The following is a 16468-nucleotide window of genomic DNA, read 5'->3' as shown; positions in this document are numbered from 1 at the left end:
ACCTTACATATTGTTTTACATAATCTTCTAATTGGAAGACCTGAAATAATACATCAATATTAGAAATGTGAAATGTCAGTGTTGTGTCTGTATTCTGTCATCCACATTGGCATAAAGAACCAAAATATTCACAAATATATTTCGAAATATAGCACAAAAACAAACTCATGACAGCCAATGACGTTTAAGTGCAGTTTTCCACTATTTATTTTTCTCCTTACAAGGCGCTGAGTGCTGCGTGTCAGTTAAAATGAACAAGTGAATCATCATATGAATGAACAGGCAGAACAGAGAAAGGAAGATTTTCTGTGAGTAATCAATTATATTTACAGCTGTTCCTCAAATAAAGCTGTTGTATGCATGCACTTGTTGGAACTTGACAGCAGAAAATCCCCAGTGTTAAATGAACTGTGCTCAGAGCACATCTGGTCCCAATCTACAGTGTTAGGTAACACTAAAGCAGTGTTAAAGTTAATGAGATAATTACATGATTAATTAAGTGATGATTGAGCATTAGTGATGAACACCTGCTGTTAACAAGCAGAATCACTGAAGGAAAGAGAAACACAAGAACTACAACTGACTTCAGACACTGTCTTAAATTAAATCAGATGAAGATAAAAAGACATTAAATCTGTGAAGATCTCAGCAGAGGAGGATTAAACAACTCCACAAACAGCATTACCAGCTTCACTTATTACTAACCAAATTTACTTTATTTCTTTTAGATGTCTACAGAAGCTCTTATTGAGAAATAACAGAGGTTTAGATGTTGATGTTTTATTGAAAATGTTTGATCACCATTATTGTGATCAGTGTTTAGTTGGGCAGTCACAGGCGCTCTTTCAGTGTGATTAATGTAATATTCAGTCAGTGCTGATGGTGGGAGGAGCCAGTAAAGCTGATCATTACTGATAAAGAGCTGAAGAAAGAGGAAGGAACTAAAGCAGACAGATGTAGAGACAATAGATACAGCACTGATGTGGTAATCTGATATTGTTTAACCATAGTTTGCACAAAACATTACAAACTGCAGCCATATTTAGAAATACACAGACATCGGTTACACTTTATATTAAGCTGTCATTGTTACAGAGTAATTATATATTAAGTACTGAGCAATATTAAGCTTTTACTTACTATAGGGTTAGAGTAAGATTAGGATTTGGTTGAGGGTTGGTTGAGAGACATCAATCAGCGTATGAATATCGACCACGATATCAATCTAGCATGTGTTAATAAAATTTCTGGCTCCATCTAGAGGTAAACGTGAGTTCATGTTAAATTTATGTTAGTACATTTATTTATTTATTTTTATTTTTTTGAAAGTAGTAGTTATAACAGTGTATACACAGTATAATATATACAGTGATAAAATGAAAATTATGCATTTCATCTGTTGTGTCGATTGAGTTCCGTTGTAAAGATCATCAATTATTACTAGAGGTGGGCATAGATTAATTTTTTTAATCTAGATTAATCTAGATTAATTTTGAAATTAATCTAGATTAATCTAGATTAAAATGGCTCATTTGAATTCTGCCGAAGGCATTCAGAATATGTGTGCTACCCAAATAATGACTATAAAAGTAAGTCTTTGAGAACGGGTTTCTCAAGCCAGGTGGCGCATTAGACCAGGGGCTCGTCTCCTGTTTCCAAAATGCATCACAAACTGCTTGAGAAAGCTGTTCTACTCATAGACTGTAAAGGTTACTACTGTACTGTTACCGTCCGTAGGCAACATAGGCCTATGTTATTATCAACTACTATAGGCTATCAATTAGGGATGGGCGATATGGCCTAAAATCCATATTGTGATATACATTGCAGCCTCTTGCGATAACGATATATATTATAATAAAACAATTTCAGAACAGGTTACAGACCCTGCTAAACAACTGCTAAATGTATTTTTTTTAAAGGGTGTATGTAGTTTTGAGAACATATATTGTGCAAAACTGTAAGTATACAACATAATTTAGCAGATAAATAAAATTTAAGTACACTAGCTGCAGAGACTTAAGTAGGTCTAATGTTTATTATAGCTTTGAGCTTATGAAACCCCAAATTTAAAGTTATAATATTTAGGGCCCGAGCACCGATGGTGTGAGGACCCTCTTGGAATTGCTCTGTTTATTATTATTATTATTATTCTTCTCCGCATTGAATTGCATTTTTGAGGGCCTAAACATGCGCGAAAACTCACGAAACTTTGCACACGCGTCAGAACTGGCGAAAATTTACATCTGATATAGGTTTCAGAATTGGACGGGGCAAAATGGCTCGATAGCGCCACCTATAAAAGTTCAACGGAGTGCGCCTCCTGCAACGTTCCACGTACGTGCACGAAATTCGGTACATACGTGTAATGACCTAATACCTACAAAAAAGTCTCTTGGAGCATAGCCCTAAACACAACAGGAAGTCAGCCATTTTGAACTTCCTCTCAGATTTTTGTGCAGTTTTTGCCATTTTCAGGCCTCGTACTTTAACGAACTCCTCCTACAGTTTTAATCTGATCATCTTCAAATTTGGTGAGTGTAATCTTAAGGCCTTTGCGACGTTAAATTGCGAAGATCTTGAGTTTTCGTCGAAGGGCGGGTCCTCGGCGGCCTTACAAATTTCGATGTTTCGCCATGAAACAGGAAGTTGCTGTAACTCAGGCATGGAATGTCCAATCTCCCCCAAACTTCACACGTTTGATAAGAGTTCTGTCCTGAACACATGGCCATGCTCATATTCAGTTATAGTCATAGCGCCACCTGCTGGCAACAGGAAGTGACATGTTTAACACTGTTATGGACTCCTAATAACATATAAAAAAGTGCCAGCAAGTGCGAAACATGCTAACAACATACTAGAAGCATGCTAAAACATGCTAGCAAACTCTTAGCTAAGTGCTAAAGCATGCTATTATTGCAATTAAATAGGAATTTGCTGTAACTCAGGCATGGAATGTCCAATCTGCCCCAAACTTCACACTTTTGATAAGCGTTCTGTCCTGAACACATCTACATGATAATATTCAGTTATAGTAATAGCGCCACCTACTGGCAACAGGAAGTGTCATGTTTAACACGTTGATGCCATTCTAGCAACATGTTAAAAATGCCATTGAGGTCTAAACATGCTAGAAACATGTTAAAACATGCTAGCAATACTTAGCTAAGTGCTAAAGCATGCTAATTCAATGAAACAGGATGTTGTTGTTACTCAAGAAGGCAATGTCCAATATGCGCCAAACTTCACACTTTTAATAAACGTTCTGTCCTGAACACATGACCATGCTCATATTCAGTTACAGTCATAGTGCCACCTGCTGGCAACAGGAAGTGACATGTTAAACACTGTTGTGGACATATAAAAACATATAAAAAAAGTGCCAGCAAGTGCTAAACATGCTAACAACATACTAGAAACATGCTAAAACATGCTAGCAAACACTTAGCTAAGTGCTAAAGCATGCTATTGCTGCAATTAAATAGGAATTTGCTGTAACACAGGCATGGAATGTCCAATCTGCCCCAAACTTCACACGTTTGATAAGAGTCATGGCCTGAACACATCTACATGAGAATATTCAGTTATAGTAATAGCGCCACCTGCTGTCAACAGGAAGTGACATGTTTAACACTGTTGTGGTCTCCTAATAACATATATAAAAGAGCCAGCAAGTGCTAAACAGGTTAGCAACATACTAGAAACATGCTAGCAAACACTTAGCTAAGTGATAAAGCATGCTATTACTGCAATTAAATAGGAATTTGCTGTAACTCAGGCATGGAACGTCCAATCTGCCCCAAACTTCACATGTTTGATAAGAATCATGGCCTGAACGCATGCCTATGCTCAAATTCAGTTATAGTAATAGCGCCACCTACTGGCAACAGGAAGTGACATGTTTAACACGTTGATGCCGTTCTAGCAACATGTTAAAAATGCCATTGAGTTCTAAACATGCTAGAAACATATTAAAACATGCTAGCAATACTTAGCTAAGTGCTAAAGCATGCTAATTCAATGAAACAGGACTTTGTTGTTACTCAAGAAGGCAATGTACAATCTACCCCAAACGTCACACGTTTGATAAGAGTTATCTCTTGAACACATGTCCATGCTCATATTTAGTTATAGTCATAGCGCCACCTGCTGGCAACAGGAAGTGACGTTTAACACTGTTCTTGACTCCTAATAACATATAAAAAAATGCCAGTAGGTGCTAAACATCCTACCAACATACTAGAGACATGCTAAAACATAATAGCAAACACTTAGCTAAGTGCTAAAGAATGATATTACTGCAATTAAATATGAATTTGCTGTAACTCAGGCATGGAATGTCCAATCTGCCCCAAACTTCACACTTTTGATAAGCGTTCTGTCCTGAACACATGACCATGCTTATATTCAGTTACAGTCATAGCGCCACCTGCTGGCAACAGGAAGTGACATGTTTAACACTGTTGTGGACTCCTAATAACATATAAAAAAGTGCCAGCAAGTGTTAAACATGCTAACAACATACTAGAAACATGCTAAAACATGCTAGCAAACTCTTAGCCAAGTGCTAAAGCATGCTATTATTGCAATTAAATAGGAATTTGCTGTAACTCAGGCATGGAATGTCCAATCTGCCCCAAACTTCACACTTTTGATAAGAGTCATGGCCTGAACACATCTACATGAGAATGTTCAGTTATAGTAATAGCGCCACCAACTGGCAACAGGAAGTGACATGTTTAACACGTTGATGCCGTTCTAGCAACATGTTAAAACATGCTAACAATGCTTAGCTAAGTTCTAAAGAATGCTAATTCAATGAAACATGACTTTGTTGTTACTCAAGAAGGCAATGTCCAATTTGCACCAAACTTCACATGTTTGATAAGAGTTCTGTCCTGAACACACATCCATGCTCATATTCAGTTATAGTCATAACGCCACCTACTGGCAACAGAAACTGACATGGTTAACACAGTAATGCAGTACTAACCACATAATTATTGTGTACTAAGCATGCTAGAAACAGACTGAACATGCTAGCAACACTTAGCTGAGTCATGAAGCATGCTATTATCACCATTATACAAAACATTTTGTAACTGACTTTGACATACTCTTACTATATATACCTCCTTAAATGTACATTTCCCAACCATGCTCTGCCTTCCTAAAGCCACCGAGTGTTGATGGCATGGGTGCGAGGGCCCTTTCATCGCTGCTTGCAGCTTTAATGTCTAACTGATGTCTTTTCAGTTAAAAAGAAACACAACAACGATTCTTAAAATCGGGCGTAGACAGAGATTATGTGTTAACGTTACACCACTAAGATATATTGGAATGAGAATAATACGCGCACGCTGGTATTCAGTGATATCATGTTTCGTTTTGAATTTGAGGTGAACGGATTAGTCGTGTGTTAACTTACCGAACCGTTGTTCGTCCGTTGTGTTTGTCGGACGGCTTAAATCCGAACCAAGTCCAAATAATGGATGTTGCAGCTTTCACTTTCAGCCGTGTTTACTTAAGATGACGACGAATATGCGTTGCAGCCGGGTTTACCTCGCGGCCGCGGGTAGATTGCGTCATCATAGCTTGTGTAGAGCCATCTCCCAACCCAACTTGGGGAATAGATTAACGGCGATATTTTTTTTATCGCGCGATAAGAGTCTCGCGTTAACGCAGCGCGTTAACGCCGATAACGGCCCACCACTAATTATTACATTCAATCATTTCATCGTGTCAGCTTAGTTCATTTCTCATACAACAGTGTCAGTATATCAGATCAATAATATAGTTGAATATTATGTGTCCCCAACTAAGCAAGCCAGAGGCAACAGTGGCAAGAACCTAAACTCTGTCAGGTGACAGAATGGAGAAAAATATTTTAGTGGAAAGAGTAAATCTGGAGGCATGAAACTTTGGCCTAATATTTGGTAATTACCACACTCATTGTGCATGTAGATGCTTTAATGACCAGAAAGTAAAGGGAAGCATATGGACTGAAGTTCCAGTGCTTTACTCTTTGTGTTTGTTTTGTTCAACTGTCATGTGAAGTTTGTCTTTCAGCTGCTGTCTGTGGTGCTGTATCCAGTCAAAAGACAGTAAGATCTGATGTATTTGCTCCTAATATGTTGTTAAAGTTTCTGACAACTGAGGAAAATGTAAAACTCAAAGTATCAGATGCATTTTTTCCATTTCTAGGAGTACCTTGTATGGGCTCTAGGTGACCTCAGTGAATTTACATGTATATGTTTATATACATCCCTCTAGTGGAGGATTTAATCAATGCTGATACATTTGTTGCACATACCTTCTATAGAGAAGATGAAGCCTGTATGAGCTCTCAGTCTCAGACACTGTATCCTCCACTAGGTGGCGCTCTTTCAGTGTGATTAATGTAATATTCAGTCAGTGCTGATGGTGGGAGGAGCCAGTAAAGCTGATCATTACTGATAAAGAGCTGAAGAAAGAGGAAGGAACTAAAGCAGACAGATGTAGAGACAGAGAGATTCACACAGAGAACATTCAGCATAAAGAAGACTGAACTCAACTCACAATGAAGATCCTCCTCATCTTCTTCACTTTCTCCCTGATCTCAGGTCAGAGCTTTTCTCTTTCATCACTGCAGTAATGATGCTGTTTTCTGTTCATGAGGTTTCTGATCACAGTATCAATCTGATTGACAGGTGCAGTGAGATGCGTCAGTGTCACTGGATATTCTGGAGGAAGTCTTCTTGTTGATTCACAGAAGACTTGGTTCAGTGCAAATACTAAAAGCTTTAACAAATTACCTGAGTGGAGAAGTATACTGAATGATATGAAACATGATAAATGGATCAATAATGGAAAATTCACATTGTTTAGAAATAATGAGGGAAACCTTATGATCTACATTAGAGGTTTGAATGAGCATGACGCTGGAGAATACTGGATTGGTGTTCTTTACAAGTGGGGTATAGATATGACTTTAAATGTGGAAGAAGGTTAGTCATTTTAAGATCAAAATCTTGGTGTAGTAAAATTTCTGATCTTTTTAAAACCTGTATAAATTATTATTATTATTATTTGTAAACAACAGATTCATGTTGTAAAGAGTCGAAGAGAGTGATGGTGAATATTGGAGAAACTGCAACCTTCAGCTGTGAATATTCACAGAATCATATTAATGATCCCAAGATCATATTCAAAGAAGGAAAAGACTCTATTGAGACGATTTACAACACCTCGAAGAAGACCGAAAGATTCAATGTTTCTGATGACAAACATAAAAACCTCTTCAATGTGAGAATTACTGCTGTGACTCCAGATGATGGAGGAGTTTATTTATGTGGAGTTTGGATCAACAGACACTCGTACAGTTACTCCATTATTATCACTGTTCATTTAGATATTGGTAGTAAGTAAAACAACCTTTCATTCAAATCTCATATAAAAGTTTCTAAAATCAGTGTGTGTTGTAGAATTGATCAGACATGATATTGGTGATGAACCTGAGCAGTTGCAGTATTATTGTTTACATCACATACCAAATACATAAATATTGTATGAGAACCATAATTAATGTAAAATATTACTGCTCTTTGTTTGCAGTGGCTCCAGTAGTGAGACGTGAAGGAGAATCTGCTGAGATCTTCTGCCCTTATGATTCAATCTATAAATCAAAGTCAAAGTCTCTCTGTAAGGGGAAGTGCTCCACTAGAGATAGAAATACTCTCAATGAGACTGTGAGAGAAGAGAAAGAGACCAAGACTGACAGATTGACTCTGAATGATGATGTCACTGCAAGTGTCTTCACTGGGACCATCACTGGACTGACAGCAGAGGATGCTGGGAAATACTGGTGTGCAGTGACATTAGAGAGAGACGTGAATTATCTTTACACTCATCTGATCGTCATCATGAACGAGGGTGAGGAAGGTTTATACATCTGAATATGTGAAACTATGGCTGTAAATTTATGTTCTTATATTTCTAATATTTCCAGAGCTGAACTTGACTAAGTATGAAGGAGACGACGTGTCAATCCAGTGCAAACATCATGATGAACATCAGAAATGCTTCTGCAAAGCACATGAGCCCTCCATGTGTGTGATGGATGGAGTTTCATTGGAGAAGATCAGAGATGATCGATTCTCTTTCAGTGATGAAGCTTCTACTGGAGTCTTTACTGTAAACATCACTGATCTGAGAGAAGAGGATTCTGGGATATACTGGTGTGGATCTCACATCATCACTAAAGTCAACCTCACTGTAAAACAGGGTAAGGAAGTTTATTGAATTATTTTGTATTAAAATTTTTTGGTTGCGGAAACTGGGTAAAACGTGTCTCAAGGACAATGAACAGAACACACACCTGTTAGAGCATGTGACCAGTGATGGGGAAAGTTACTTTTAAAAGGATTGTGTTACAATATTGTGTTACTCCCTTAAAAAGTAACTAATTCCTTCACTCAGTTACTTTTTATGGAAAGTAACGAGTGTGTTAGATTATTTCTTCTTTCGCTCCTGACTTAAGTCTACCTGGGTCTCGTCTACAATCGACGTCCCCGTTCAGTAATATTTATACTCTAGTGCGTCTCCTCATCGACGTCGGCCGAGTCCCCAAACCCTCACAGCAATAGCTAAACAGACTCTACACAATGCCTTCAAATATGCTTTAATCGCACGGACAGAGGATCTCTGACAAATATCAGAGAGAATCCCACCAGCAAAAATAATACAACAGTTTTTATAGAATAGGGGCATAGCAAAAGTGACATGATACATTAGGCTACATAATTTCCCAACAATTTGATTGGTTCTTTATATGCAAACGCTTCTGTTACTAGATAGAAGCAAATCAGCTTTCTTGTTTGCTCTAAATCACTAGTTCTGTCTAGACACACACACATCTGTCTAGTTTCATTTCCTCTATGTTTTATATTTGGACACACACTCAGTCACAAGTTTTTCAGTAAAAGGGTTTGGAAACATTTAGCATTCAAAAGCATATGCATGTTATTCCCACAAGAAATATAAATGTTAGTTATGATTAATTAAAAAATCCATCATGTGAGTTACATTACTTTTGGTTTACTTTTTCACACCTGGGCTAGGCTTGCTTTTATGATTTTTTATAACAAAATAAAATGTGAACAAAAGTGACCTGAATAAGCCTTAGGCTGAAGGGAATCTCACGTCTGTACAGGAGAGTGCGCAGCTCAAACAAACCTTACAGCTGTGCTTCCATTCTGGAATACAGAAAAATAGGACGCAGGAGAAGAAAGTTTAACACTCTTACTTTAGCAATAAAAACAAAACAAAAAAATGAAACACAAATGTGATGTTTATCTAAAGTCATTTTACCTATAAGTATGATTGAATTGGATAATTGATGGACAGCAGCAAAGACATTGGTTAATAAAGTGAGATGAAATAAATTAAGTATTAATTATTATTGCAGGTTTGTGTAATATTGTGAATTTGCATTTCACAGTTTTTATTCATTTAGAGGAATACTGAATCTGTTTTTGTGCCAGTGAAATGAGTAAATGCTCATATTTAGTCTAGAATTACAATAACCATCATGTTCACACACAGCACACACAACGCCTCTGCACTTACTCACATTTTCCCCAACATGAGGGCAGGAGAGTTGTCAGCCAATAAATGGGGAAATAAAGTAACTTGTGTTACTTATTTGAAAAAAGTAACTCAGATACTTTGTAATGTATAACTTATTCTCTTAATGCAATGAACTTATTCTCAAAATGTGAAAAGTTCATAGTGCAGAGCTCAAGACAGAGAAAGGCTAAAAACAGCTCTCCGTTATCGAGATGGCCCTTATTCTGTACAACTATCTGCAATGCTGTTTGCATGGAAGCCTTAGCAGGATGACCTTTGAAGTAGAGGAGGCCTGACACACGTAGTTGGGAGAGTTAGCTCGACTACCACCAGAGCTCAGGGAGCGACGGGTCTAACAACTACTCAAGAACTGAGGAAGAACCCCTTCCGCACTCGAGATGGTCCTTATTCTGTACTACTATCTGCAATGCTGTTTGCATGGAAGCCTCAGCAGGGTGACTCTCGAAGGAGAGGAGACCTGACACGTATACTGCCCTACAAAGGCAAAAGACCTTAAGTCGCTAGAGTGTGGAACTGAGAAAAATGACTTTAAAGATTTTTAGTTGTCCCGCCAAATTAATTATAGGTAGGACACTGGAAATCTGGCAAATAGATGTTTTAGTAATGGAAATTATATACATAAAAAAATCTTGAGCTCAAACTTGACTTTTGACCACTATTTTAAAGTTACTTTACTCTGCCTTTGTATTGTCAGCAAAAAGTGAGAAGTCATGCCAAGGCAAAAGGCAGTAACTTCCACATTATCAATATTTAGTTGCTGATCACCATTAACAAAATCATTATAGTACACACCTGTATAAAATATAGTGATCATGGCATTTATTTTGTATGATTTACAATTATTTATAGCCATCTACTTATTGCTATCCTGTGCTTTGGTTGCATTCTGATGGCATTATTAATGACATGACAAAATACCTCCTATTAGTCCAGCGTTGACTCGACCGCGTTTAGGGCGGGGCTGAAGGCGAAGTTTTGGCACTCTGCCAGCTAGTTTGCCAAGCTTTAATTCTTGGTTGTATTCATCTGATACGGCAATGTGTAACGTTTTTCTGTCAACTCTGCATAATCCTTCGCGATCGATATCGCACGTTTGTCGATGGAGCAGACAAATGTTCTGACCGCTCTGAGGACATCAGAAGTTAGAGCGACTGATGGCAGCTGTACAAAGTACACAGGCTACACCGTAATTTTAATTTTAATGGACATTAAAACAAAGGCAGATAACCGTACAATCTGGTAGGTAGCATTATTTGATTGAACACCGGCACAGTAACTTCATATTGACGCGCGGCTAAACAAAGGCAGAACACCGTAACTCGTAATTTGAGCGTTCCAAAACAAAGCCAAAGAGCGGTAACTGATGTTACGGTGTTCTGCCTTGGTTTCTCATGGGCTTTTGGAAGTTACTGTTAAGACAAATCATTATTTTCTCGAAAAAAAAACGGAATTGATTCAAGATACTTATCCACATGATAAAGAAGGTCTTGAATGTGCCAAAAATATAAATAACTCATTTTCGACCAAAAACGAAGTTACGGTCTTTTGCCTTTGCACGGCAGTATAGTTAGGACATGTATATATGGAGGCCTCAGCAGGATGACTCTTGAAGGAGAGGAGGCCTGACACGTATAGTTAGGACATGTATATATGGAGGCCTCAGCAGGATGACTCTTGAAGGAGAGGAGGCCTGACACGTATAGTTAGGACATGTATATATGGAGGCCTCAGCAGGATGACTCTCGAAGGAGAGGAGACCTGACACATATAGTTAGGACATGTATATATGGAGGCCTCAGCAGGATGACTCTCGAAGGAGAGGAGACCTGACACATATAGTTAGGACATGTATATATGGAGGACTCAGCAGGATGACTCTCGAAGGAGAGGAGACCTGACACATATAGTTAGGACATGTATATATGGAGGCCTCAGCAGGATGACTCTCGAAGGAGAGGAGGCCTGACACGTATAGTTAGGACATGTATATATGGAGGCCTCAGCAGGATGACTCTCGAAGGAGAGGAGATCTGACACGTATAGTTAGGACATGTATATATGGAGGCCTCAGCAGGATGACTCTCGGAGGAGAGGAGACCTGACACATATAGTTAGGACATGTGTATATGGAGGCCTCAGCAGGATGACTCTCGATGGAGAGGAGACCTGACACATACAGTTAGGACATGTATATATGGAGGCCTCAGCAGGATGACTCTCGAAGGAGAGGAGACCTGACACATACAGTTAGGACATGTATATATGGAGGCCTCAGTAGGATGACTCTCGAAGGAGAGGAGATCTGACACGTATAGTTAGGACATGTATATATGGAGGCCTCAGCAGGATGACTCTCGGAGGAGAGGAGACCTGACACATATAGTTAGGACATGTGTATATGGAGGCCTCAGCAGGATGACTCTCGAAGGAGAGGAGACCTGACACATATAGTTAGGACATGTGTATATGGAGGCCTCAGCAGGATGACTCTCGAAGGAGAGGAGGTCTGACACATATAGTTAGGACATGTATATATGGAGGACTCAGCAGGATGACTCTCGAAGGAGAGGAGACCTGACACATATAGTTAGGACATGTATATATGGAGGCCTCAGCAGGATGACTCTCGGAGGAGAGGAGACCTGACACATATAGTTAGGACATGTATATATGGAGGCCTCAGCAGGATGACTCTCGAAGGAGAGGAGACCTGACACATATAGTTAGGACATGTATATATGGAGGACTCAGCAGGATGACTCTCGAAGGAGAGGAGACCTGACACATATAGTTAGGACATGTATATATGGAGGCCTCAGCAGGATGACTCTCGAAGGAGAGGAGACCTGACACATATAGTTAGGACATGTATATATGGAGGACTCAGCAGGATGACTCTCGAAGGAGAGGAGATCTGACACATATAGTTAGGACATGTATATATGGAGGACTCAGCAGGATGACTCTTGAAGGAGAGGAGATCTGACACATATAGTTAGGACATGTATATATGGAGGCCTCAGCAGGATGACTCTCGAAGGAGAGGAGACCTGACACGTATAGTTAGGACATGTATATATGGAGGCCTCAGCAGGATGACTCTCGAAGGAGAGGAGGCCTGACACGTATAGTTAGGACATGTATATATGGAGGCCTCAGCAGGATGACTCTCGAAGGAGAGGAGGCCTGACACGTATAGTTAGGACATGTATATATGGAGGCCTCAGCAGGATGACTCTCGAAGGAGAGGAGGCCTGACACGTATAGTTAGGACATGTATATATGGAGGCCTCAGCAGGATGACTCTCGAAGGAGAGGAGACCTGACACATATAGTTAGGACATGTATATATGGAGGCCTCAGCAGGATGACTCTCGAAGGAGAGGAGACCTGACACATATAGTTAGGACATGTATATATGGAGGACTCAGCAGGATGACTCTCGAAGGAGAGGAGACCTGACACATATAGTTAGGACATGTATATATGGAGGCCTCAGCAGGATGACTCTCGAAGGAGAGGAGGCCTGACACGTATAGTTAGGACATGTATATATGGAGGCCTCAGCAGGATGACTCTCGAAGGAGAGGAGATCTGACACGTATAGTTAGGACATGTATATATGGAGGCCTCAGCAGGATGACTCTCGGAGGAGAGGAGACCTGACACATATAGTTAGGACATGTGTATATGGAGGCCTCAGCAGGATGACTCTCGAAGGAGAGGAGACCTGACACATATAGTTAGGACATGTGTATATGGAGGCCTCAGCAGGATGACTCTCGAAGGAGAGGAGGTCTGACACATATAGTTAGGACATGTATATATGGAGGACTCAGCAGGATGACTCTCGAAGGAGAGGAGACCTGACACATATAGTTAGGACATGTATATATGGAGGCCTCAGCAGGATGACTCTCGGAGGAGAGGAGACCTGACACATATAGTTAGGACATGTATATATGGAGGCCTCAGCAGGATGACTCTCGAAGGAGAGGAGACCTGACACATATAGTTAGGACATGTATATATGGAGGACTCAGCAGGATGACTCTCGAAGGAGAGGAGACCTGACACATATAGTTAGGACATGTATATATGGAGGCCTCAGCAGGATGACTCTCGAAGGAGAGGAGACCTGACACATATAGTTAGGACATGTATATATGGAGGACTCAGCAGGATGACTCTCGAAGGAGAGGAGATCTGACACATATAGTTAGGACATGTATATATGGAGGCCTCAGCAGGATGACTCTCGAAGGAGAGGAGACCTGACACGTATAGTTAGGACATGTATATATGGAGGCCTCAGCAGGATGACTCTCGAAGGAGAGGAGACCTGACACGTATAGTTAGGACATGTATATATGGAGGACTCAGCAGGATGACTCTCGAAGGAGAGGAGACCTGACACATATAGTTAGGACATGTATATATGGAGGCCTCAGCAGGATTACTCTCGAAGGAGAGGAGACCTGACACATATAGTTAAGACATGTATATGGAGGCCTCAGCAGGATGACTCTCGAAGGAGAGGAGGTCTGACACATATAGTTAGGACATGTATATATGGAGGACTCAGCAGGATGACTCTCGAAGGAGAGGAGACCTCACCTGACACATATAGTTAGGACATGTATATATGGAGGCCTCAGCAGGATGACTCTCGAAGGAGAGGAGGTCTGACACATATAGTTAGGACATGTATATATGGAGGACTCAGCAGGATGACTCTTGAAGGAGAGGAGGCCTGACACATTACACTTCTCATTCATTCACAATTGTGTATATTTGCCATGAATTTTCTGTTTGCTTGCTGTTTAAATTTATACATCCCAATTTCTCTCTAATCATCACTGTATGTGTTTATGTATTTTCAGATTTCTCTTTGATCAACATTATTTCTTTGTGTTCGACTCTGCTTCTGATTGGAGGATTCGCTGTGACTGAGTGTTTATTAAGATAAGGTGATGCTCTCCTTCATACACACACATACATGTTTATCTAAATGAGAACATATCATTGACTGCTGTTTAATATGATTCTGATAATAACTACAGACTAACCTGTTTGTTTGTTGTTTTCTTCAAAGGGACGTGTTGTCAGATGCATCTCACTGTTGTTCATCGCTGATGTTGTAATGTGATCGAAGGCATGAGTTCATCATCAAACGAGACACAGTGAAGCAGTGAGTCTGGGTCTTCATTCACTGAAGTTCTGGTGTGGTTTTATTTAAGTTTAACTCCGCACATCATGTTTTTCTCTTGTTTAATCTCAGATCGCACATTCTTGAACAAATCCAAGTGAGTCCTCTGCACACTTACCCATAATCCCCTCTGATCTACACCTGCCACTATACACTACTGCACACTTACCCATAATCCCCTCTGATCTACACCTGCCACTATACACTACTGCACACTTACCCATAATCCCCTCTGATGGCGTCACACGTACCGTTTCCAGAAGCATGAAGATCCTGCAGACACCTTCAGAAAGATGGAGGTTTCCTCTGACTCCACTCGCTGACAGCAGAGATCACACATCATCACATGACCAGCAGTTCAGCTCGACCTTTGACAAACAAAGAATTGTTCTTCAAACCACACATTCAATTACTTGGTTATCAATAATTGGATAAGAAGTTTATTTTAATCTTCATATTAATCTTCAAAGCAACAGTCTTTGAATTTCTTTGCCATAAAGTGTTTATGTTTTTCCTTTTTTGAAAGATTTTTTAATGCAAAATGTTTTTTTGTTTTTTTTGGTGTTACTTACTCAGGAAACCCACAGTTAGACACATGAGACTGAACAGAGAGGGACAGACGCTGAACATGGTGTGTGGGTTAAGACTAAAGCTGTTCACACTGCCAGTGAGTCTGAAGCTGCATGTCTCCAGTGGCTTGCGGTCGCTACTGGGCGTTCCAACTACTGGTTGCCTAGTAACGTTTGTGAATGACATTCACAGATATTATTCCATGTTATGGACGAATCAGTTTTCTTGCTGCTAAAAACTAATATTTTAGAGAGAAAAGACTAAATATAAATAGAATCAGTTAATAAATTCTTAATATTAAAGATGAACGAGAAACAGCGAGTGCTCTTTGCCATCATGGCTATTTATCTGGGTTCATGAAACCCTGAAGTTGCTGAGCAAAGTTTCTGATGTTATTGTGATTATATTAGTGAGATCATGATCAGACAGCACACAGATCTATATCTTCTATGTGAATATCTCACTAGGTTTTTCATGAATGCTGGAGTTGTTATCGTGATGAACATGTCGTTTTCCGTCCAGTTCAAAACCACAGAAAACTATTGGGTTTAAGAGCATTTTTCTGATATTACATACTTTTGATTTAACAGAAAATTAATAACCAAATCCAATATAAGAATGCTGTCTGTTCTTTCAACTAATCATGTAAATATTCAAAAACAACGGCATGAGGGAACTATTTGTGTCTTGTGTTCTGGCTGACCATCGTGTAATTACAGTAAATCTTGAAACTGGAGTGGAATATGAAAATAAACAAGATAAAAAAAACCAGGATGTCCAGAACACAAGAACGTCAGTGCAGGAATAATGAATGAATCGAGTGTTGATAAATAAACACAACATTAATATAAAGGCAAAGTGAGAGAAACACTGTCCCCTTTGTGTGTCTAGGTTTTGGTTTTATTGTCTTTTGTGAAACATGACCACATCTTAGTCTTTCTCTTCTGCAGATCTGCACATGTTCTACTTCAATGCTTCTCTTCACTGCGGGTTTCCTGAAGAAGCCTTTTTATTCTTCACAACCAAACTAAACCAAGACCCTGAAACTGTCTGTTGTTTTAC

The 16468-nt window shown here is 39.5% G+C and overlaps 1 protein-coding gene across 1 annotated transcript; it reads left to right on the top strand.

Annotated features, from left to right (window-relative positions):
* Window positions 1-6368: 6368 nt before the first annotated feature.
* LOC307154515 (polymeric immunoglobulin receptor-like) lies at window positions 6369-15091 on the top strand. Its single transcript, XM_079864523.1, has 8 exons — window positions 6369-6602; window positions 6690-6986; window positions 7082-7399; window positions 7594-7911; window positions 7988-8263; window positions 14511-14597; window positions 14723-14818; window positions 14909-15091. The coding sequence occupies exons 1-6, from the start codon at window positions 6560-6562 to the stop codon at window positions 14594-14596; spliced, it is 1338 nt and encodes a 445-aa protein (XP_079720649.1). The 5' UTR covers window positions 6369-6559; the 3' UTR covers window position 14597; window positions 14723-14818; window positions 14909-15091.
* The last annotated feature ends 1377 nt before the right edge of the window (window positions 15092-16468 follow it).

The sequence above is a fragment of the Squalius cephalus genome (assembly GCF_949319135.1).
Source record: "Squalius cephalus genome assembly, chromosome: 2".
Classification (NCBI taxonomy): Eukaryota; Metazoa; Chordata; class Actinopteri; order Cypriniformes; family Leuciscidae; genus Squalius; species Squalius cephalus.
Note: the sequence above shows the minus strand (reverse complement) of the source record. Positions and strands in the feature narration are given on the sequence as shown.

Excerpts from the sequence above, each read along its gene's own strand:
- LOC307154515 (XM_079864523.1), top strand. The coding sequence starts at position 6,560 with ATGAAGATCCTCCTCATCTTCTTCACTTTCTCCCTGATCTCAG. Across the intron at positions 7,400-7,593 it reads TGTTCATTTAGATATTGGTA|TGGCTCCAGTAGTGAGACGT; the intron begins GTAAGTAAAACA and ends CTTTGTTTGCAG. Across the intron at positions 7,912-7,987 it reads GATCGTCATCATGAACGAGG|AGCTGAACTTGACTAAGTAT; the intron begins GTGAGGAAGGTT and ends TAATATTTCCAG.